The sequence below is a fragment of the Diachasmimorpha longicaudata genome, chromosome 3 (genome assembly GCF_034640455.1).
Source record: "Diachasmimorpha longicaudata isolate KC_UGA_2023 chromosome 3, iyDiaLong2, whole genome shotgun sequence".
Taxonomy (NCBI): domain Eukaryota; kingdom Metazoa; phylum Arthropoda; class Insecta; order Hymenoptera; family Braconidae; genus Diachasmimorpha; species Diachasmimorpha longicaudata.
This window is the reverse complement of record NC_087227.1, coordinates 7,714,832-7,737,514: the sequence shown is the minus strand read 5'-3', so window position 1 is coordinate 7,737,514 and position 22,683 is coordinate 7,714,832. Positions and strand designations below refer to the sequence as shown.

At 38.6% G+C, this 22,683-nt stretch overlaps 1 protein-coding gene across 5 annotated transcripts in view; it reads right to left on the bottom strand.

Annotated features, from left to right (window-relative positions):
• Positions 1–22,683, bottom strand: part of LOC135160290 (uncharacterized) — a 179,503-nt gene that overhangs the window by 103,593 nt on the left and 53,227 nt on the right. For all 5 annotated transcript variants that reach the window (XM_064116693.1, XM_064116692.1, XM_064116690.1 and 2 more), the window contains one exon: positions 20,587–20,665. In XM_064116693.1, coding sequence (XP_063972763.1) covers positions 20,587–20,665 — 79 coding nt within the window. The remainder of the gene's footprint in view (positions 1–20,586; positions 20,666–22,683) is intronic.

Here is a 22,683-nt window from a genome sequence, read left to right as displayed (position 1 = left end):
GGACAATAAGAGGCAGATAATGAGGCAACAGAGGGACATAACCCAAACGAGAGCGAGAAAAAGGGAAGAGTGAGGTGAATAAAATAAACCCAAAGAGAGGAAAAAAAAAATGTTAAAAATAAAATATAAGAGGGGGCGATAAGACTATGGATTCCTAAGCTGCCACTACGGACTAGACACGTCGCCCCGCACTCGAGTGCAAACTGTAACAAATCCAGCTTTCACCCGTCCAGACAGGGAGACAATTTATGTGGCGCGTGTTTCGTTTGATTTCCGAGGCCGATCCTGACTGGGGGGATGCTACCTCTAATGCTGAACTTACCTACCGGGGAACAACGAGAACCTAATCTTTGGTGTGTGCAACCGATGATGGAATCTCTTTTCTCACTAACTGACGGCTTTTACCTGACGCAAATGTTTCACCGAGTTCTTAGTTTATTTCTGGGAAAAAGAATATGCTGGGACTCTTGCGGATACATAAATTTTCAATCGATAGATAAGATATAAGATATCTCGCACGGAAAAATATGTATTAAAAAGATAAACTTGTATATGACTGACCTAGTTGGAAAGAAAATTGAATTTCGTGGAAATTGACTTTCAATTTTCGGGACAGTGTCACTGAAAATTCAGTGACACTTCTGCAATTGCTAAATTAATTAAGTCAATCTCACACAGACATACACCATCACTTCATTAATAACTACATTTCTCCCAAATAATTCTCTGTGTTTCCAAATTCTAATTAAAATTATTTTCATCCTCGACAATTCTCCACCAAAGAAAAATCCCAAAAACCAAACGTAATTAATTCCCTGGAACAATTGAATTCTTCTGCATCTCAGATTTCTATCTCCCCTGTATTTATCCTCAATTCGAAACTTATAAGTCTGTCCCACCAAACATAAACCCTACCGTAATAATAATATCACTTCTCTCTCCCCCCAGTGGTATTGAAGAATCGAAAAGACAACTTAAGAGGGGCCTCACGAAATAAAGAAGAGAAAAAAAAGCATAAACATAAGATGGAAGGAGAGGAGAATAAGGAATAAGGAGAGGACCTCGGGAAAGGGGTCCGTGGGGGAGGGCGAGGGGGGGGGGAGGAATGGTCCAGCGAAGGGGTGTCGTCGTGGCATCGTTAATTGGTATTTATTATAATTGGGAGTCGTACTTATCCGTTTGCGGGTAAAATAGAGGCCCTGACGACGGGATGGATGATCGCGTGGCTTCAGTAGACGCGCCTGGTATATTGGTTACCGAAATGGCCTCTGTTGCCATGTTTTTTTAATGATAATTTTCAATACAACAAGAGCGTGAGCCATTAAAATGGAGACTACTTTTCATGTGCAGATGATAATTCCAGGGAATTTAGTTATTTTCAATTTTTGACGCACATGATCCATCTTCATTCCTATTTTCAGACTCTCATAGCAATTTAATTTTCGAAATTTTTGTCACCATGTTTCATAATAGAAATGAGTTTATTAATGTTGCGTTTAGATTGTCATGGCACTTCTCATCGCTCATCGGCTCTCTCAATAAAATTAATTAAAATCATAATAAAAATGTATGACTCCAAGAAAATTTTGTTCCATAAACCGTAACGACTCCGGGACACAACTTCCAATATCCAAGTCAATTAATGCTGGCTCTGAGAGCTATATGTATAGTTCGCGGTCGATTAGATTGATGGGTACGAAAGAGAGACAAAATGAATGATAATGAAAAAAAAAAAGTGTATTTTATCGTTAAGTCCAAGTGAGATAATAGCCACCGAAGAGATAAGTTGAAAAGAGGTGGAGAATGAAGCTTCGATGAGGAGAGGCCGGGTAACGATGACGACGCAAACTCAATGTTCATAATACCATAATAGGAATGATAAAATAGAAGTTGAGCAAAAAATAAGTTGAAACGCAAGATCATTCAGTCCGGATCTCCTGACTTATCCGTTATGGTTCCAAACACTTGATTTCTGAGATGAAACGGTATATCCAATGGGGTCTCAACTCTAATAGTGGTAAGAACATTGACTTCCTGGAACCAATCACTTGAAACGATTCATAAGGAAGAAATGGGCAGGCTGTGTGGTTAACGCATCAGATATCGACATCCGGTTTTAGGTGGTTTATACCTTTTTTAATATTACGGTGGATGCGAGAATTATTCAGAGTCATCGCGGCATCATTTCTTCTCGATGGGGATATTTTTTGGAAAACTAATTAGGTGGTAATGGCTGGGTGAACGAATTTTTAGAAAATTTTCAGTGAAAAGAGAAGTCAATAGATCGTACCGTATTTTAAAATTTTTCCTATCGTGGGAATTTTAAAATTGTTAAAACGTTACCACAAAATCTTCAAGTGTCATATCAGTAGCGAACAACAGAGCATTCGAGTAATTAATTTTCACATTGTACCGAGATAACTAGTTACACCGGAAGGCTAGACAACAGCGCTGACATTATTCCCCAATGATTTCTCTTTTCCCAAAAAATATAATTAAGGAAGCTTAATCAGGCGTTGCCACCCCCGTTGAATTATCACAACTGAAAATGCGAGAGAACATCCACCAAGATGGGGAAGAGGAAAAGAGCGATAGTAGTCGGTATAGAAGCCAAAAAGCGAGCAACGCAGGTTAGGTATCATCCTTTATTCAAACGTTCTTTCAACACAGACCCGACTGCTCTTCCTCCCCCTCCACCCACTGAAAAACCCACCTCCCTCCTTCTCTGTCTTTCAATGAATACTAAAAGTTTCTGAATGCCGTTTCGCCTCTGATATTAGTTATACTTAATTCAAGATACGAGACTGTGAGAGTTGATGAGGAGGATCCGGAGTCTGTACTGCATAGTATCCATGGAAAAGAACGAGAGTGGGGGGTAAAAAGAGCATTTAAAACGTTGAAAAAAAAAATGTAGAAATGTTAAAAAGAGGAGAAAAGGCTCAAAGGTTACAGACCCTCTGGTGTATTAATGGTCGAAGGTTCGTTCCTTTTGTCTTTTATTTTTATTCAAATCCATCACGTTACAACTTATATTTTCATTAGCCCTTCCAGGCATATCTCTGGGGGTCGTAAATGGCCTACACCTGCACCTCCCAGGCACATCACTCTCAGTCTTCAATATTTTTTGAGTCTTCGTTTATGGACGGATTTTTTTTTCATTTCAGAATAGGCTGAGTTTTTTTTACTCTTTTACATTCCACCCGCTAGCATCATTGACCTGTGAAATTTCATTTTCACTTCGGCTCAAATCAATCGCCACCTCCGTCACGCACGTCTCAGGGAGACCGGAGAGGAGGGGGTTAAGGGTTTTTGAATGGAGGGGAAGAAGATTATCGGGTATTTTCAGGTTTCTCGAATTATTATGTCCATTTAGTTCAGGACAATATTGATTTTTTTAATCCTTTATTGTTGAAATCGAGTAACCCCCTGAAAATTCTGATTAGGGTTAAATTGCGTCAATTGTTCTGGAATATGATCATGTTATTTACAACTTTGAGAGAGAAAGATTGAAAAAATAAGTCAAAGAAACCAATAAAAGTGGTGTCAGACTGTAATGGCAGAAAAAAATCAATAGATTGTCGAAAATAGTTGGCCATGAATTGTTTTTCTTTGCATGTTGAAGAAATAAATTCCAGTCATGTCGAATCGTCACCAGATTGGAAAGTAGCGACTCTCCCAACTTCTGCATCACTGAATTTTCATTAAATACAATTTCGCATGTCTAATGTATCCATGGCCCATCGAGACTGATAGACATCCCACCCAGTTTTCGTCGCTCAGCTTCATCCACCCTCGCTTATACCCCGGTCTGTCTCTCAAGCAAACCCGTCACTCACACGTACCAAAGTTTAATTGATCAATGATAAAGTTTATCGATCATTTCGAGAAATTCATTAAACTTTGTTGTACCACTGTTTACAGGGTAAATCTGCCATCCTATTTTTAGTTTTTAGTAAATTTAATGACAAATCCAGACGCAATCTCATTAATTGATTTAGCTATAATTTACTGGAAAAGAAGTTAATTGTATTGATTCCACGAATAAGGTCGGCATTATTTTAATTAATTATTTTATTGCTGAGGTATCGTGAAAAGGCCACGGGAATTATTTTACCGAGGCGAAGAAAAACGAAATAAAAATTCTCTTATCTCTTCAATAATTCCCCCACTTTGCAAAATTGAGAGAATAAAAAAAAGAACCGAGGCGATGGTAAAATGAACGAGCCAACACACATGTATATCAGTCACCTCGTATGCGTGCGAACAGGACCTCGTATAATATAAACCGCCTGTGGCCTATGTCGTTGTCGCGTGGGCGACGAGAGAATCCAAGTGGTTATACGTTTTATATTCGTATCCGTAGTGGTACCAAGGTGGGGTATCATTTTCACACAAACTTTTAAATGTCGGAATCGAATAAATAATGCCGTGCAGTCTTAAACTCTTATCCCCAATCCCCAATCCCCTCCTATTCCTTTGTCGCCGCCCCTCTCTCGCGTTGGAATAAATATGACTGCTCTCCTTCACATGGAGATTTTTATTGGAGATGAGGTGAGAATGCACTTGTTATATATCATATGGAAACGTTTTATCGGTTTTTTATGGTCTAGAGAAAATTATTTCGGTCCCTGCGCATTTTTAAAAAATGGAAGTCGAGTTCTTTCGCTGTCGGGAGAGAAAAATTATGACTGAAAAAAAATTATATTTGATAAGGACTTCGAAAATAGCATATGATAATAGAACCGATTCCTATTGTTCGTATCATCGAGGACGTACGTTGATGTTGAAAGTATTTTTCCAAAATAGTAACAAAAATTGTCATGTGCTGATTTTTCTTTTTGCTTCGAAGTAAATTGATTGAAGAAGATGAAAGTCACTTTAATTGAACATGTCAATTTTTGGGTGAACTAATTTTTTCTCTCAGTGTATTCTGACTCTGTTTATTTGGTTATTGTTTTTTTTCAATCTTTCGATGATTGTATAGGCTTGAGATTTGCGAGTGAGTGCCAATTCCCACTGCACCCCCAGGCCAAACTCCGGTTTTTCTGGTTTTCAGACTCAAGTGCTTGCTCTCGTCCCTCCTCATGTAGATACGAAATAAACGCATAGAGATCTCTGATCCTTTTGAATTATTTAAAGAATTTTTTAATTGGTCACGGAAGATTGGTATCGTTGAGCGGTCCAAGTGAGAGTGAAAAGTTTTATGTCACACTGTCGTTTTTGTAGAGAGGGAGTTGGTTTTTTCATTCAGAATTTGATTTGAATGGTCGATTTTCATTAGTTTTTTTCATTGAGGCTCGAAAGATTTCGTGATAAATTCGTGATTTTTCTATGAATACTTTTTTCTTGTTTCTACGAAAATCCCGAAATAGATGAAATAAGCACACAATTGCAATAAATATCCGATTCTCATATTCCCCTCAAGAAGTCATACATCTCACACCCTAGAATAACCATGAAACCCCTCCCCAAAAATAGAAAAATCTATTCTTACAAAATTCCCAAATTTCTCTCGAAAAATTGAGGCATTTTTTCCTCATAAATATGGTGACAGCCCCTCACCCCCTCCCTTCGCCAACAACAAATGCGTGTTGACTGTTCGACTCGTTGAAGGCGCGTGCAGGGCCCAAGTGACTCCAGGCCAAGTTTCTTCTCCGCATGCCCTCGAGGTCTCAGTTTCACCGGTGTCTCTCAATCCCTCCATCTCGGTTTCAAGCGCAGTGAAAACTCGCATCTCCTCGTTTACCGCGCACCCCGCAAACACCCAACAACCGAACACACACCGGTGGAGACACATCCCTGTTTTTAGGAAGAGATGCCTGCTTTTCACCATGGGTATAGCCAGATTTATGACGGTCTGCTCTGTGGTCTTTGCTTTTATTTTTAACCTTTCACCCATTAACGAACTTTATCTCACGCCCGTATTTCTCACTACGATATACCTTTATTCGTTAAGGGATTTTTTTTCTGACACTTGAAGATCTTTCGAGAATTAATGGTTAATGGCTCTGGGGTTTTGGGTAATTGGAAGCGAAAGATTTTCACAGTAAGTGGGAAAAATCTAAATTTTCGGAAGCGTAAAATATAAAAATATAAAAATAGTTGAAATTTTCCAACAAAATTTGGCGAAACAAGTGATTGAATGTCATTTCGTTCGACGTTTCACCCTCGGGAAATTAAATTGTTATTGAAAATTTGTTTTCGCGTAGAGTGCGGACGAAAAAATCGGAGAAATTGAGACAGATGAACAATCCACAAATTATTTACCGTACACTGTTGTGCGGCAGAGATGGCGTGGGGTCCGCTACTTCCCTGTGATTCGATCTAAATCTCAATTTTGGAGAATCCTGGTGTACAACACACATACACCCCCCCACATCTCTACAATCATATAACCTCAACTATATACAGCCCCTGCCTCCTCCTCCTCCCCACCCACACCCCTCTAACGGACGCGTTTCCTAGCTGAGTCCCACCCCACGTTCATCCAGTGAATTACTTCGTTAGTGGCTACCTTCAGAGGGCTGTTAATTCCTGCAGGGCAGATTATACAGATAGGTTTATTGCGTTCGTGTCCCAATCTAATGTTCGTAATGCTCGTGTAGCCGGTGTGCTTCTCCGGAGCCCTCGATTTGCCCATCTTCCACCCTCTCCTTTCATCCCTCGGTATATTCCTCCTCAGCTATTTCTACCCCTTGGACTCACCAAGACGGTGGAGAATATTTCTGTCAATTCGGGAGGGATTATCCTTGTTTCATGGGTAATGAGTGAATTTATCGAGAATTCATGATTTGTCAGAGGATTTTTTAAGGGAGGGAAATTCCATAGAAAGTGGTCACAGAAACACAACTCGAATTTTCGATTTTAATTTTTAAATTAGTGAATAGTAAAGACTAATTGAAAATGGAGCCAGTGATTCGCCTATAAATTGACTTGACGTATTTATATTTGTATTATTTTATTTAAGAAACATTGCGATTAAGTTTGTGTGGAATCGAGAGATTTGTTTCCAATGAGAGGCATCAACGACTGAAAATGTAATTTGTAATATTTCTTATAACCAAGCCATCTGTGAAAATGACTTGTTCGGTAGTAAAAACCAAGAAGGGATAATCGTTGGAGATAACTTAGTGTCCCTGTCATTTTCTCTCATACTATAACCCACATTCAGCCAGTTTGATGTTTTCACGTTGAATCCCCTGGTGGGCCACAAATATATTTATGTCGATAGTTTCTTGATTTGTCGACTCGTACCGCTCATCAATATCCCCCCACCCCTGTCTATCCACGTAAGGACTTCCTTCCCCCCTTCACCCTCTGGCTTTCTGCTCACTAGATATTTTGGGGTAACGCATGGAGACTCTAGTTGCTATACGGGTGAGCCATAACTTCTCCAAACTTACAGATGCAGAGCATCAATTTCCACCGGGTTTCCTCCCCCACCTCACCCCCACCAGAATGTTGGTAAATGTTGAGTTATTCTGTAACTTCTGGCAACTCCATTTCAGTCCATAAATGTCGTAAATTTTTAGGGTAATGTCTGTTAATTATGGTAATCTTCAAGTTATTAATGAAGTTACAAAATGATCTTGTGAAGAACGAAAAAGAGCGAACTTTGCAATGAATTTACAACAATATTTTTTTCACAATTTTTACGTGGCATTCTAATTGAACGACCGGTAATAATTTTCGTCCTCAAAAATAATTTCATTCGATTTATGAAATATAGTTCTCTGGTCACTCATGCAATAACATGAAATTTATCGCACAGTATAATGTGAGTCATATTATATCGACGCGATAAATTCACTATTTAATTTGTTAGCTCGATGGTTAACTGCTTGTGAGTTTGTTTTATGGGGATAAGTCCGGGATAAAGAAGGTAATTTTGAAGAAGATATCCCCCTCCCCACGAGACTCGCAAATCCCTTCACTGTTAAGTTAATAGAAGTTGACGTGACTCTTTATGACCAGATTGAGGCATTTTTTTTATACTTATTCCGGACTTTGGAGTTTTTTGTTTAGTCGAGAGTAATCAAAAGTTGGAGGAAATGGTGGTGAATAAACACCTCACAAACGATCACAACGGCTTCATTTGAAAGCGTTGCTAATGAATATATGAGATCGAATCTTTTTCAATTTCAAGACAGCGAAATTTTTGTTAAAATATTTTTTCAACCTTTTCCTATGGATTTGTATTCAACTTTGACCCACTCTATAATAACCCATTAACCAAAACTCCACGAAATCAGAACTAAAGCCGTAATCACCCCATGACATTCCGCCTCCCCATAATCTAAAAATCCACATTAAGAGAAGTGAAATGAACTACATGATTGAGCCTTGGATTTGTTAAACATTTGATGAGGGGAGTCCCATGCATACAGTTTTCATCCATTGACAATGCAACGAGGGTTCGCCAACAATATACCTCCCACCTCCCACCAACACTCGCCCAATTTCACTCAAACAGAAGCCGATTAATTCAACGGGCGTTCAATTTAATCCGTTCGCTAAAAGAGGGGCCCAACCTAAGAATATCACCCCTCTCATGGAGTCATTTGACCCCTTCGATAACGCATGTATGTATATTGCTGTCGTTATACATATTTCTGTCTGTCAATCTCTCATTGGGTTCAATCGCCGAGAAGGGATTGAACTTTTCTTCAATATCCAACAAAGGAATGAACGAACGTGAATAATGTGGATATTGTCCACTTGTTGGTGTGGAGTTTCAACTATTGGTTCAGTACATCATCCGGGAATAATGATAGAGTACTGAGAATTAACCTGATCTCGAGGAACAAATGAAGCCTCGGGGGTAATCAGGGGCGGACTTGGAAACGATCAGCTGTCGTATCTATTGGCTGAGGATATCTCCTGTCAGCTGATGATCAAGTCTTATCCGGTGATTTTGGCGTCATTAGCTTGGGGCAACAATAGCATAATTACAATTCCGGGTAATAGTAAGAATATCGGTAATTAGTTTGACGGTTTGAATAAAAATATTCGTCGAATAAAATCTAATCAAATCAATATTCGGTCAAAATTACAGAACAATTACGCACTTTTTCAGTGAACTTTCAGAAAAAAATTAAAAAAGTTTCAAGAAAGTATGGCACGTTCAGTGAAAAAATGCGTAACTCTTCCATCACTTTTACTGAATAGTATGAGTAAGTGGTAAATTACGGAAGAGGTACGTAATTTTTCAAGAATTATTCTCTCCGTGCATTGCCCCAATAATTTTCCTCACCAAGAAATGAATGTTTTCTTTTGAAAATAAACCCATCGATCTCCCTCTACATATTTAAGAATTTACCTAACGAACCAAGTCACATCTAGATCCACCATGTTACGCATACACCACAGCAACTCGAAGTGCTGCACGCACACTATCTATTTATAGCCTTTTTTTTTTGTCCTCCACCAATCCCATTGTATAGCCCACGAGTCACGTATACGTCGTCATTGATGGATCCCGGCATCAGCCTCCAGTCATTAATAATTCATTAATAATCATTTCAAATGTATAAGTCCACTGGTTTCTGCCAAAGTGGTGATGCCATTTTCCCCAAGTGAATCCATATCTCCAGATCGATACTCACAAGTCTTCACTGTATTCACCGTTTGAAGGAGGCAAAACTCAAGTATAACCAGTAGTCCCAACCGTCCGAGAAGTTGAATCTTACCGAGCCTTCAGCCTCACATCTTCGTATTTCCAACTTATTTGCATATAAAGGCATTCCTTAGTTTCACTGAAGGGTGGGAGGGAGGAGGGAGGTGGAGGCTCTACCCAATGTCCACAGTCACATAACTGTAAGTCCACACTGTTGACAGGATCTGCCAACAATCTGCGTACATGATTTGCTGGCATTGGGCTCCTCTTTACCTCTATCTATATCCATCTACGTTGAGGCACGTAGAGGGTCCCTATACCACCCTGAGTGCATTCTATCTCTCTCTGTTTTTCGCTTTTTCTTACTCCGGTGCAGTGGTTTTTCCCAAGTGTTTTTTTTTTCTCATCGTTTTTTTTTTTTCAACTCCGGGTTGAGGGAGTTTGCTTTGGTTTATCGCGGGGGTTTTGTTGTAGTGGGAGAGGAAGGGTGGGGGCGGAGGGGCTTATATCCGAAGACGTTGAGCCATTCGCGACGCGCATCGATTATTCCAACGCGAGAGTGTACTATGCGCGCATGGTCATTGCTGATGTCTTCAAGGTTTTTTTCGCAAGTTCTTCGGGGGGGAAATTTTTTTACTGAGAGAGAGTGAATGCTACTGTCGTCATTAAAATCGATCGACTGTCTGGGGAGGGCTTCAATCATTAGGGCGAGGGCATTGAGGCTGCGAGGGAGATGCAGAGGAGTGATTCATAACCATTTTTGTTGCGATTTTTAAAAAATAGGAGAAGAAACAGTGGGAATTTTGAAAAGAATTATTTCTGCGCGGTGGTGATCGTTGTTTATAAATTTGAACGATTTAGTGAAAACTCTGAAGTGAAAAAATATTTTTTGGGGGATTAAAATTTTTTTAATGATCGAATGAGGAACGAACGGTTAGGTATATACCCGGCAGCGTCCGTGCATTCTCCCGAGGGGTGAGGGTAGGGGGGGTAGAAGCCGCCCATGAATTTCGGCTAATGAGAACATTTGGAGATACGTCAGTTCCAGTATGCTAATGGCCATAGAGATGCCGATACAATTTAAGATGAATCTCTCCTTCTCTCTCTTGTTCTTGGGGGGGGTTTCTAGTGTCGGGTAGGGTGGCTCTCTCTTTCAGCGGATGGATGGTATACCTATATTAAAACTGTCCACCATATATCTGAGTTAACTATTTGGTTTGGCAATGCATTGCCGTTCGAGTGAGGGGAAAAAAATATTAAAAAATTATGCGCGGGGTTTAGATTTTATCGAAAGGAATTGTCTAGACTGGGTTTGGCGAAGAGGACCGAATTTTTGAAAAATTTTTCCTTTTTTCTTCATCGATTTTATGAAATGATAATGATTCCACGTGATGCTCAAGAGATAATTAGGAACAGAAAACTTCAGACCTAATCGATGAGACAATAAGGGGTTGGAATTTCATAAGTAGATCACAAGACTCCAGAACATACCCCACAAACCCCTTCATTTTTTTGGACAAGCCCATCTCACAGTGAATCCCACATCTTAAAATTCTGAAAAAAATTTCCCTTCCGGTCAAACAAGCCCGCCCGCCCCCCGGTGATACTACGAGACCCCCCAAAAAAATGTGGTCGCAAAAAAACGAGAATAATGAAGCTACGACCTTCAGTGTATGACTACGACATTGACGGCATTGGAAAGCGCATTTCCGAACGCAGGTATTTTGGTACAGACACCAATATTACGTCCACCATCTCCTAGAGGGAGAAGAAAAAAAAAATGTGAAAAAAAAAATTCACCCCGGGGCGCAATGTTGGATCGACAAAAACAGCCTACGGACGTTGTAAATTATATTCAATACCGGATCGTAAAGCCTGGTGTCACGGTCTACCGCCTTGACTTCTCCGATAACCAGAGTACAACACAGCAACCCCTCAGTGCTCGTCGTAAATTGCCCAAGCGACTTCTTCACCTGGTGATGGGCCTACGATTTTTCGTAGAAAATTATCCCAACAGTGAATACCGGAACGAAAAAATCACTGGTAACAGGTGAAAAAAAAAAGAAATCGACGAATTCATTTTCCGTTTTTTTTTTCCTTCCTTTGAATTTCGGGGTTGATTTTAGAGAAATTTTTAACAGTTGCAAGTGAAAACTTGGGACATTTTAAAATAGAAACTTGAAAACTCCAAGGTGAGATTCAACTATTCTAAAAACAGTAGTTTTAGCAATAAACCTTCCACTCTTTAGGACCACTATCAACTTTTCAGTAGTTACAGACAAGATAAACGTCTTGGGCCCGAAACAGATGGCGTGTTGGTTCATTCACCAATTCGGTAACTATTACCGAATGCTCACGCTCAGTTGTCTCCATCAACCGGATAGGTTACATTGATACAACCAAAACTGGAGTGAAGTGGTAAAACGAGATAAGTTAACTTATCTCCAACTTTGTTTTCTAATGAATAACTGAAAAATTGCGGAAAATGGCGGAATTCCTATAATAAACTTTTTGTACAGATCGATAACTTCTGCAAAAAAGTCTATAAAAATTCCTCCACTCGTAGATTTTGCAATATTTTTCGAATAACCAAAGTTGGAGGTAAGTTAGCTCGAATCCACGGAGGGAAAAATTCTTAAAAAATTATGTACCTGTTCCGTAATCTGCCAATGAAAACAATATTCGGTAAAAAGTACGAAACTTGCAGTCACTTGCACTCACGGAAAATTAACGTGACGGTGTTGTCATTTTTTACAGCCAATCCAGATGCAAATGACGGAACGTTGTGTTCTACAACCGCATTTCGTTTCGGAATTGCGGAAAAGCTACGTAATTTTTATTGAACATTTCTCTTGGTGTACGTGAAAAAAAAAATTATCTGAATTTACCTCAACACCGATTTTTCGCTGGCGTACAAGTTTTCCCATGCCTCCCTCATTAGGACCCAATTATCCCGAAGAATGCAACGATTGACCCAATATCGCGTTACCACTGATAGCTGCAGAAGCAATGAATCATACCAGAAACGTAGAGGATATTCCGTTAAATTGGGGGATTAATAACGCATGACACGAGTCCGGTGGTGTTGGGTTCACCGTTTGTCCTAACAGGGCTACCATAACGATATCATATTCACCCCAGTAATCCTTAATAGTTATTAACCTATAAGGTTACGTTATTGAATCATGTGACTGGGGCAATTACTTGGGTTCGCAACTCGGAAGGAGAAATCAAGAGGGTGAGGAGATGGATTGAGGGTTGCAAGAGGTTTTAGTGAGTTAATTAAAATTTATTTTAAATTCGATAACTTCAGTTCTGTCCCTTTTACCGTAATTTTCTGTAAAAAAAAAAATGACAGCGCGGCATTGATTTTCTTCGTCTTTATCGGGAAGACTTTATTAAAAAGTTTTGTCTATCAAACGTCTTGATTTCAGATGGTCTGAATGTCTTACTTTTTTTCGGAATTTGTACTAATAAAGGAGATTAAATAATTAACGAACAGATGAAATAGTCGATCCACTCTCCGACTAATCAAGCCGTCTTGTCTATCCCATACATTGTTTTTCCGCGCTAACTTCAGTGTTTCCTCAATCTTTAATAGAAGTTGGAGTCATTGATTAAAAAGTTCCCTGATTGAAAAAGAGACTTTGTCTCGATATGGTGTCCTGAAATGGTTTAGAAAGTAGAAATTACCCGGCAGAGTTTTCGTCAGGGCATATCAACGTAAACCCTCCCTCCCTCACCACTATCTCTCTTCCTCCTTGACTTTGGGGGCGATGTTGTTGAATGCAATAAAGATACCTGTTTGCCTTCTGCAGCAGAGAGGTAGGGCCCTGGGTGCAGGGGGTCGCGCGAGTAGATGGCAACGCTACGGCTGGTATAGTGTGAAAGTCAGTGTAGGTATGGGGCAGGAGGGTAACTTTTAAATTAGAAAACTTTTGCAACGTCGTCGACGTCGTTGCTCGAGTTTTAGTACACTGCAGCTTCGGCACAAAGATACGAAAATGGAAGGTAAAAAAAAATTTCAAGCAAGAAAGAATATAATGAAACCGATTATCATGATTTTTAGATTGAGACAATTTGTCAATGGGCATTGAAAAAATTTTGTGGATACAGAGAGAAAAATTCATTGAACATTACGTACCAACGTAATAAATAAACATATCTGTTGCAAGGTATATATATATTTTCATGTTAAATTATTACGCCGGAATCATAGCTACGGTATACGGATCCCAAAATCGTCTGCAACTCGCAATAAAATATCTAACGCAATATTAACTCCGATGATCGTCACGAGCATTAGTTGCATTAACAGGGTGAGAAAAAAGTCGCATAATCATCGTTGATATATACCATTATCTGTCTGTCAGTTAACCAACAGCCACAATCCGACCACATAACTATAAATCGATGAATCGAGACGCGTAAAGCATCCACCAGTGCGCTCTATCAAATTGAATTTATGATCTTTCCGATGATGGCTTTTTACACGCCAAGTAATCGCTTATATCTTGTGTATGTGTTGTGACTTGTTCATGTTTTAAAATCCCCCCACAGCTAGTGACTAGGTATGCGTCTCTCTTCCAGATAAGCTTGGCGCAAGGTTTCTGCTAACAAGTCCTATACCGGGTAACGGAACATGATTAATGCCTGTCTTACGTATATGCGAAGGACATCGGTACATCGAAACGATAGAAATGTTTTGCTGGGTTTATATTCCCGAGATTATGCTCGAGGAGGAAAAAAAAATGTGGAATTGCGTAATAATTAGGAAGATGTAAAATGTTGGTAATGAGTGATTTGATGCGGAATATTCGAGATGCTTCGATAAGTATGCGGAGAATGTTTTGGTTGAAAATTAGTAACATTATACTCGAAAGTACGAAATGTCAGGGGAGCAATGTGAATTATGGGTAATGATAATTTTTAAAATTAAGGGGGCAATGTTGGTGGTGACATTAATTGATGTCGAGCATACAGTTAGAAGTGAGGAGAGACTAATGTCGGAAGTGAGATTCATGTTGGGGCATGATTTAATATTACACCGTGAGATTATGTCGGATATAATTTAATGTCGTGGAGAAGTTCATCTTGTACGCAATGTTATGCCGGGACATGCATTGAAGCCATTCATGAGTGAATATTGTGCATTAATTCATGTCCCGATATTGCGACAGGATTCAACATAAATTCATGTCGGATCAAAAAAATCAGCAATTGAACTTGATTCATTGTATCCAGGGAATTTAGTTAATGTTACCAAGTGAATTCAGTTGTATCTTTTTATCTAATCCGCTTGTATGAAATAAATATTCGTTGGAGTTGGCAATAAATCTTATTAATCCAATAAAATATATTTTCCCACGCCTTTGGAGGACTACAACGGTTTTGGTGGTGGAACTATTTAATAATAATCATCGAATGTTGATTGGTAGAACCTGTCATCTAGTTACATCGCTTTAAGTTTCTAATCTCATCAGATTTACAGAATATGACCAGTAATTTTGTGACGAAATTTTTCTCCTGAACAAAATCTCTTTCCAACTTTTTTAAAACTAATTATAGGGTAACTATTACCCAAGGGTTCAAGGAGATCAGTATATCGCTACTCAACTGAATTATTCGATAATTATTAATATATTGAGCTCTTCTAATTCGGTAGTTACCGACTAACGTTAAGATCGATCGAATTTTTCAATATACAGCAAAATATTCCCATTCAAAGATTGACATTTGCCCGGAAAGTTGAATATTCAATGGATGATCACCGGCTAGTATTTGTCAATAGTAAACTAGATGCCATCATACCATCCATGCTACCTCTTGGCTCGCCCCATTCACTGACATACGATAGCTTTTAACAAATCTGAAAAGGCCAAGATTACACATGGATAATGCATATGACATTTTGTAACACGATTTATTACATATCACTTGATATTATTTTAATTATGTTCACAGACGGTAATGACGCAATAATGAATGTCGCCAATAAATCAACTCTGACATTAATGCATGGGAAATTGTCGGTATATTTACACAGTACATTAATTGCCAACCGTTAGACAATAGAAATGTCATATGTCTGAGTAATGTATCCACACGATCATGCGAGTGGACGTGATAACAACTTCTGAATAATTAAATGAGCGAATGCTTAGAGTTTACTAATGTCGATAATTACTTATGGATGCCATTCATTGAAATAAAAATCAAAAATTGAAATTCCGGGTACCAAAATTGCTGATCAAATGTATACGATAATGTTATTTTTTTTTTTCTCTTTTTCAAATATTTTTCTTGAGTTTTTCGATATCGCATAGTAGCCTCGACTACGACTGTTATGCTAATTTCACCGAGGTACGTATCAAACGTTAATATCGAATATTTATGATCGGCGAAGGCAAGACTTATGTTTATTACTTTCACCTCCGGTATCACGATAACCGTGTCTCCGCATAGCTACGGTGGTACCTCGTGTCCGAATGGCTAAATTATGCGGCACGTACGAGGAAATAATTACCGGTCGAGAATAATTGTCCTTTTGTTTTGGAAGAGAATACGATAATTATTTTTCACTATTTATGAATTTTATTTATGATTTTCAATCGAAACACAGATTGATTATTTTACTGATGCCCCTTACGAAAATAAAAATTGGTTAAAAATTACGGGTCTGTATCGTAATCTGCCAGTCAAAAGAGTATTCAGTAAAAAATACGGAACAGCATTTTTTCACCGAACGTTCCAACATTTGGTATTTTTTCCTGAAAATTTCCGGAAAAAATGCGTAACTGATCCGTCATTTTGACCGAATATTATTGCAATTGGAACATTACGGAACGGACACGTGATTTTCAAAGAATTTTGCTCTCCGTGTTGTGATTCCTGGTGTAAATCGTTATTGTCTTTGTATTTTATGTTTCTCATGCATGCCAATGTATTTATCATTGAGAAATAGTGGTTAGATATCATGTAGATCATTTCCACAGAAAAATCCATATTTAATAATCTAATAAATCCCGATAGACGTTAAAATAATCATATGCATACCATGAATCAACATATAATACTTGGAAATTGCTACTGACCATATATTGAAACTCTCAACGGAATCATAAATCTCAATGTCTATTCAACACAGCTATTAATAATGGATCGATCGTATACGTTTTTTTTATTCAAACGCAAAAATAATCTTAGCGTATCGTTATAATCCCTGAATGTACAGTGGAATAGGTGTTTCAGTACGAAAGAAACTGTTGGTGATTTTATATCCGTTTAAGGATTCATGGATTCAATTCTCGCTTGCTAGTTTATATACGGAATATTCTATTGATGGTATGATTTAAATGGGACACTTGATGATTGCATAAGTCCACTCATACGCGTGTTTTCGTTGTATCTTGCAATCATTCGTGAGGGGGGAAACGAAGAAAGAAAAACAGCAAAAACGATAAAACTAATTGCGAGATCTTGCGCTACCGATAGAAATATACCGGTGGCCCCTCGTTGCTAATGTGCGAATGATAAGTTTATATTCGATTGGTTGTGGGGAAGATGGCAGCACGCAAATCTTTATTTATGTCTTTTTCGTAGCATCAACTATTTCCACCGCTCCCTGAAAGGCAGTATAATCCCAGGGTGGGATATGAAGTCATATCGGAACAGAAATTTATTTTTAATCAGCATTTTTCCATCCGACATTTTTTCTGGTGACAAATTAAATTGAATTGAAATTCTCACAGGAAAAAAAATAAAATAACTAAAATAATTCCAAATAGACGTCAATGACGATTTCTACTGTCGAATGAATAATTAATATCCATGATTCGACGATTTTATAATATCCCAAAACTCATTCTCAAAACAATAGTAACAATTAAATTCTTGAAATAAAAAAACATACGACGAGTAAAAAAAATGATTTGAATATATTTAAATGACTTAAAATTACGGCTTAGGTTATACCGTGGAATAAAAAATAAATAAATAAGCATATGGTTGACCCCGAGATATCACAGACTGTATAAACGTTTTTATTTAACTGACTACGAAAATGATGGGGGGCAAGTACTTATAAAGAGGGAAGTTGCTCCTTAATTTATTCAACTTCCACTCGAGCCATCAGTGAATTCCATGAGTTGAATGCAATTATTATCAGCTTATTATTATATAATTTGAGGTTGTGATTAGTGGTAGACCACTTGAGACCGGTGGATGAGTTTAAATGTCCCCTCTGACTGATACCCACTCGACAATATTCATTTATTTACGTTTAAACAATGCTAATGCAGATTGAATTGTTGAGTTATTAGAGTGGCGATTGTCGGCATCCATTATGCTTGCAGTTATGGAGATTACGATTTATAATGGTTTGCCCGTCAGATATACGGTTTTTTAATAAGTCTAAACATATTTCAGTGATAATGGTCATGATAATACATATTCAATGAGTAGTCACGGTAATAATTGGTCATTATCAGGTGAATGTACAACGAAGTCGTGCCAGTTTAAACGGAAAAATATAGTCTAAATTAAGATAAACGAATGATTAAATAATTATAACAAATTGAAGTATAAGTAGGTGTCATATTGTTCAGGTGAAATGAGGTTTTAGAAAAATTGACTTAACAGGTTAACCAGTGGAGGAAAATGAGAGATTTTTAGTAATATATTAGGGGATGCATTCATGTTCAAAGTGAATTTATATGCAGTCGTAATAAAATAATTACGTCAACGGAAAATGTTTAAAAATCTTGGATTACACGCATTTTTTCTGAATGTTCACTGAAAAAATACGCAACTCTTCCGTAATTTTTACCGAATATTGTTTTGACTGGCAGATTACAGAACAGCTACGTAATGTTTAAACAATTTTTCTCTCCGTGAATTTTTTGAAAAATACGATCTAGTCGTAGAAGTTGGAACGTATGAATTCCAAGCATTGAGACAAAAAAAATGTTTAAAAAAATATGAAAGATAGAAGAAAATGCGTTGGATGCGCGAGTCGAGGTTTTTGGCTGTCCCAAACGCGGATGGGAAGGAGAAATAAAACGTAGGGAATGTCGGGTGTCGAACCCGCGCACGGATTTACGGGGCGCTTTGTAATACCGCCTTCCTCAATTCAGCAATATAACCTAACCTTAACCATCCAACTTCTTTCCACCTATACTTGTTTTTTCCTGTTATATTTCGCCCGTTGGATGATTTTTTTTTTTATTTACCATTTTTTATACCTTCGGCGCTGGGGCATCCGTTTGCGTGCATCTTTCTCGCGCTTCTAGGCTTTTGTGACGTTCATTAACCCGATCCAATGTAAGTGTCCCCATGGTTTCTGCATTTTTCTGAAACGCCTCCTTCACGTTCTCCCAACATATCTTCACACGATAGAAAGAGAGAAAAAAAAATTTCGCGAGGGGGTCTATAATTTATTTGAGACGTTTCGGTAGTTTGTTATGAATGGAGGTGAATTGAATGTTGACTGGTAATTAAAGTTCTTTTTATTAACGATTCGTGGAGAATTGATTTTTTATTTCGGGAGACAAATAGTATGGAAGAGAAAGTGGATATTTGGCTCCCCGAGGACCGGGAGAAAAGTGACTTTCCGCCCTAGGGTGAAAGGTATTCATCTTCCTCTCTCTCGAAAAACCTGACTTTCAACACTGGATCAATAATAGACTATTTTTCTCAGTGCGATTAATCAGGTTTTAAAGGTAGTTTACGACCTAGTCCAAGTGATCATCCAAATTGTATCATTGGCCAGGAGATATCGACAACTTACGATCCGTTTTACCCACTCACCCTTCCATTCCCCTCTCGCATGTTGGCTCTCTATCTATATATCTATATATATGCCCACAAGGGATTTTAAAGAGGCATTAAAAATAATAGAAGAGGCCCGTGAGATACCCAGACATTGCCCTCTTGCCATTCAACCCAGAATTGCTCGAGGATCGAAAAACCAAAGGGAAATTCCGGGGACGTGAGAATTCCTTGGTGATTAGGTATTTTCATTCGGCAATTGAAATGCTAAAAACATTACACAAAGAGACTGTATGCTGTTTTGCGGTGATGGTGAGAATTAAATGAATGCATTTTTCAGTGTTTCTTGGGGTAAATATTTGGAGTGGAGGGCGGGTGAGGTATGACTAGTCATGGTATGGATGCGAGTTTAGAGCGAACCGTGTGGAATATGTGCACTTGGCATTGTGCCCACGATCGAGTGACAATAAAGCAAGTGCTGCGGATACTTGAACTCCAAGCGCATAATTCAATTGCGAGGGAATAGTACGAGGGGACTGGGGGTGATGCTTATAATAGGTGTCTATCGTGATGATTGTAGAGGAAGTCGAGAAATTCTTCAAGAGGACATTGTGCTTGATTTGGAATGAGACGAGTCTGATATTTTTGGCAAATTGATTAAATATATCCGACCAAATAGCGACTCCATATTCCAATACGGAGGGAACTATTCTCGAAAAATCATGCACCTGTTTCGTAAGCTACCAGTGAAAATAGTATTCCGTAAAGATGACAGAACATTTACACATTTTTTCACTGAACATTTCATAGTGAACTGAAACATTCCGTAACTGTTTCGTCATTTTTACCGAATATTGTTTTAACTGACTGATTACGGAAGAGGCGCGTGATTTTTCTCTCCGTAAAGGTATCATATTTATCCCCCCCCCCCCCCATAAAGCCGCCTCTCGCTCTTTTTCCTCTCAATTCATTTTTCCAACGTTCAATTTAAAGTCAATCTATTCAGCCTAGATTTCATTTGAAAAGTCCTAATTCGAGAAGACTTTTCAGGTTTATAAAAAGCGCATTTGGTGGAGATGTTGGGGCGTTGCGGCACGGGCTTAGTCGTTATAAACATATACAAATTCGTCAGCGAATGGAGGAAACAATGGGCCGTTTAGTTGGTAGAGAGATATATATCATTGAAAGGTGGATTTACTCACCCAGGCGACTGGTGTATACCTGCTAGCGGAATATCTTTGATGTGGGAGACTGAGTCACTCCTGAGATTTTCATTCTCATCTGAAAATTTAAAAAATCCGGTCAATTACTCTTCTTCAATTTGAATTTTTCAACATCAAATCACAACTACCTATCAAAATAATCAATTCACAGACTCTTCCTCCTCAAATAAATTATTCAAAATGACATCACGTGACAGCAATCCCATTAAATCAATAAACATCCACTACCATAACTCAAATAATATTAAAAACAATTATTAAAAATCATTTCACTCTCAATTCACCCACCGAATATCAATAAATTCAATACAAAGAAGGATTATAAAACTCCCCTAACCATCAATATGTCATCCCCCCGCAACCGAAATCTCAAACATTGCAGTCCAAGCCCCATCCCATGCTCCACGAATATCATCTCTCTACCCAACGAGAGATAGAGAGAGAGATCCTCGGACGATCGAAAAGCTAAGAGACGAGAGGAATGCCTTCGAGAATCCGTGCACTCGGTATAAGGCCTATGGTGGTAGAATAGTGAAGAAGAGGGGCCAGAGGGCGGGAGGAGCGGGGGGGGGCGACTCGCGCGCGTTCTCGCTCGCAGGTGCCGGTGCCGCCGATAAATATGTCAACGTGCAACACCAAGAGCGCCGGAACCTCGGCTGCTACGCGCGTCGGCTTCTCTCCAAACACCCCGAGTTCACCCCCCCCCTCCCCCTCCCCATCTCCCACCCTCGTGCCACGACGATCGCCTCCTTTTCTATTGCCGCGCAACCGTGCTTGAGATTCGCGCATTTTATCCATTTGAATATTATGGAAATTCGTCGACGTCTCACGCCTCGACTCGACGGGCAAAAATCTCACGGGTTTTGTGGCCATGAAAAAAAAAATTACAGACAAATAATATAATGTGAAAAATAGAGGGGATTGAGTAGAAAATGACCTTATTTTTCAACCCTCAAGAATTATTTTAAATTCAATATTGAAATTTATTGTGAATCTGTCATTATTGAAGGAAGGGGATTTATTTTAAAGGTTTTGGTAATTTAAAGTAAATATTTTCGCATGTAATACCACAAGAGCTCCGAAATTATCGGATATTTCCCGATAGGTTCGTTGCAAACAAATGAACGTGTCAAGTTTTCCAGTTTAAAAATCACGAGCGCGAAGCGCGAGTGATTTTTCTGGAAAACTTGACGAGCTTATTTGTTTGCAGGGAACCTTGAGGGAAATATCAGATAATTTCGAAGTTCGAGTGGTATTCGGGGGATTATTTTTTGCATCCAAATCTTGGCCGATAGAATTGCACCATGAGACATAATTTTCAACGAATTGCCATTTAATCTGTCAGATACAATTGAGGGTTACTTCAACATTTGTTTTTTTTTATATATATCAACATGCAAAATTTCCAGTGTAATTTTCAAGAATATCCGCTGAAATACCGTGTTGACTATACAAAATAACGTCGAATGGTGCAATCCTATTGGCCAAGATTTGGATGGGAAAAATAATCACTGTTATTTATGTCAGTTTGGGTTGCATTGCATTCGTAATAATTTTAACATTCAAGATTATGATTATATTTTATCAGATAAAAATATTTCATTTCAAGATGAATTAATGGTTCGTTAAATTACCGTATCGTTCTGACAGCGGGATTTCGTTAGTTTTAAATAATGGGGCAAATAGTTGAAAGGCTTTCGAGGGAAATTCGATATTTAGTTGAAGTACGAGCCAACATTTGCTCGCAATAATAACACAATACGATACATAATGCAACATCATCGGGAATATTTTCACTTTGATATGCTACTATTGTGAAAATAATGGGATAAAAATACATAAAACAACAATTCTATTAGACTTGAAATCGATTGTGAAGAAAGGTTGTTCTATATACCCTCGAACATAGTGGAAAGACCGAGTGAGAGGTGTATAGAAGCGAGTAGAGGCAAACACGACAACACAGAGGTGTTAATACAGAGCTCGATCTCCAGGACTCTACCAGTTTCATGCAATATGCGCATGTTTAACTGACCAAAGCACTGTATCGGCGCAGGGAGTACAATACTGGTGCCA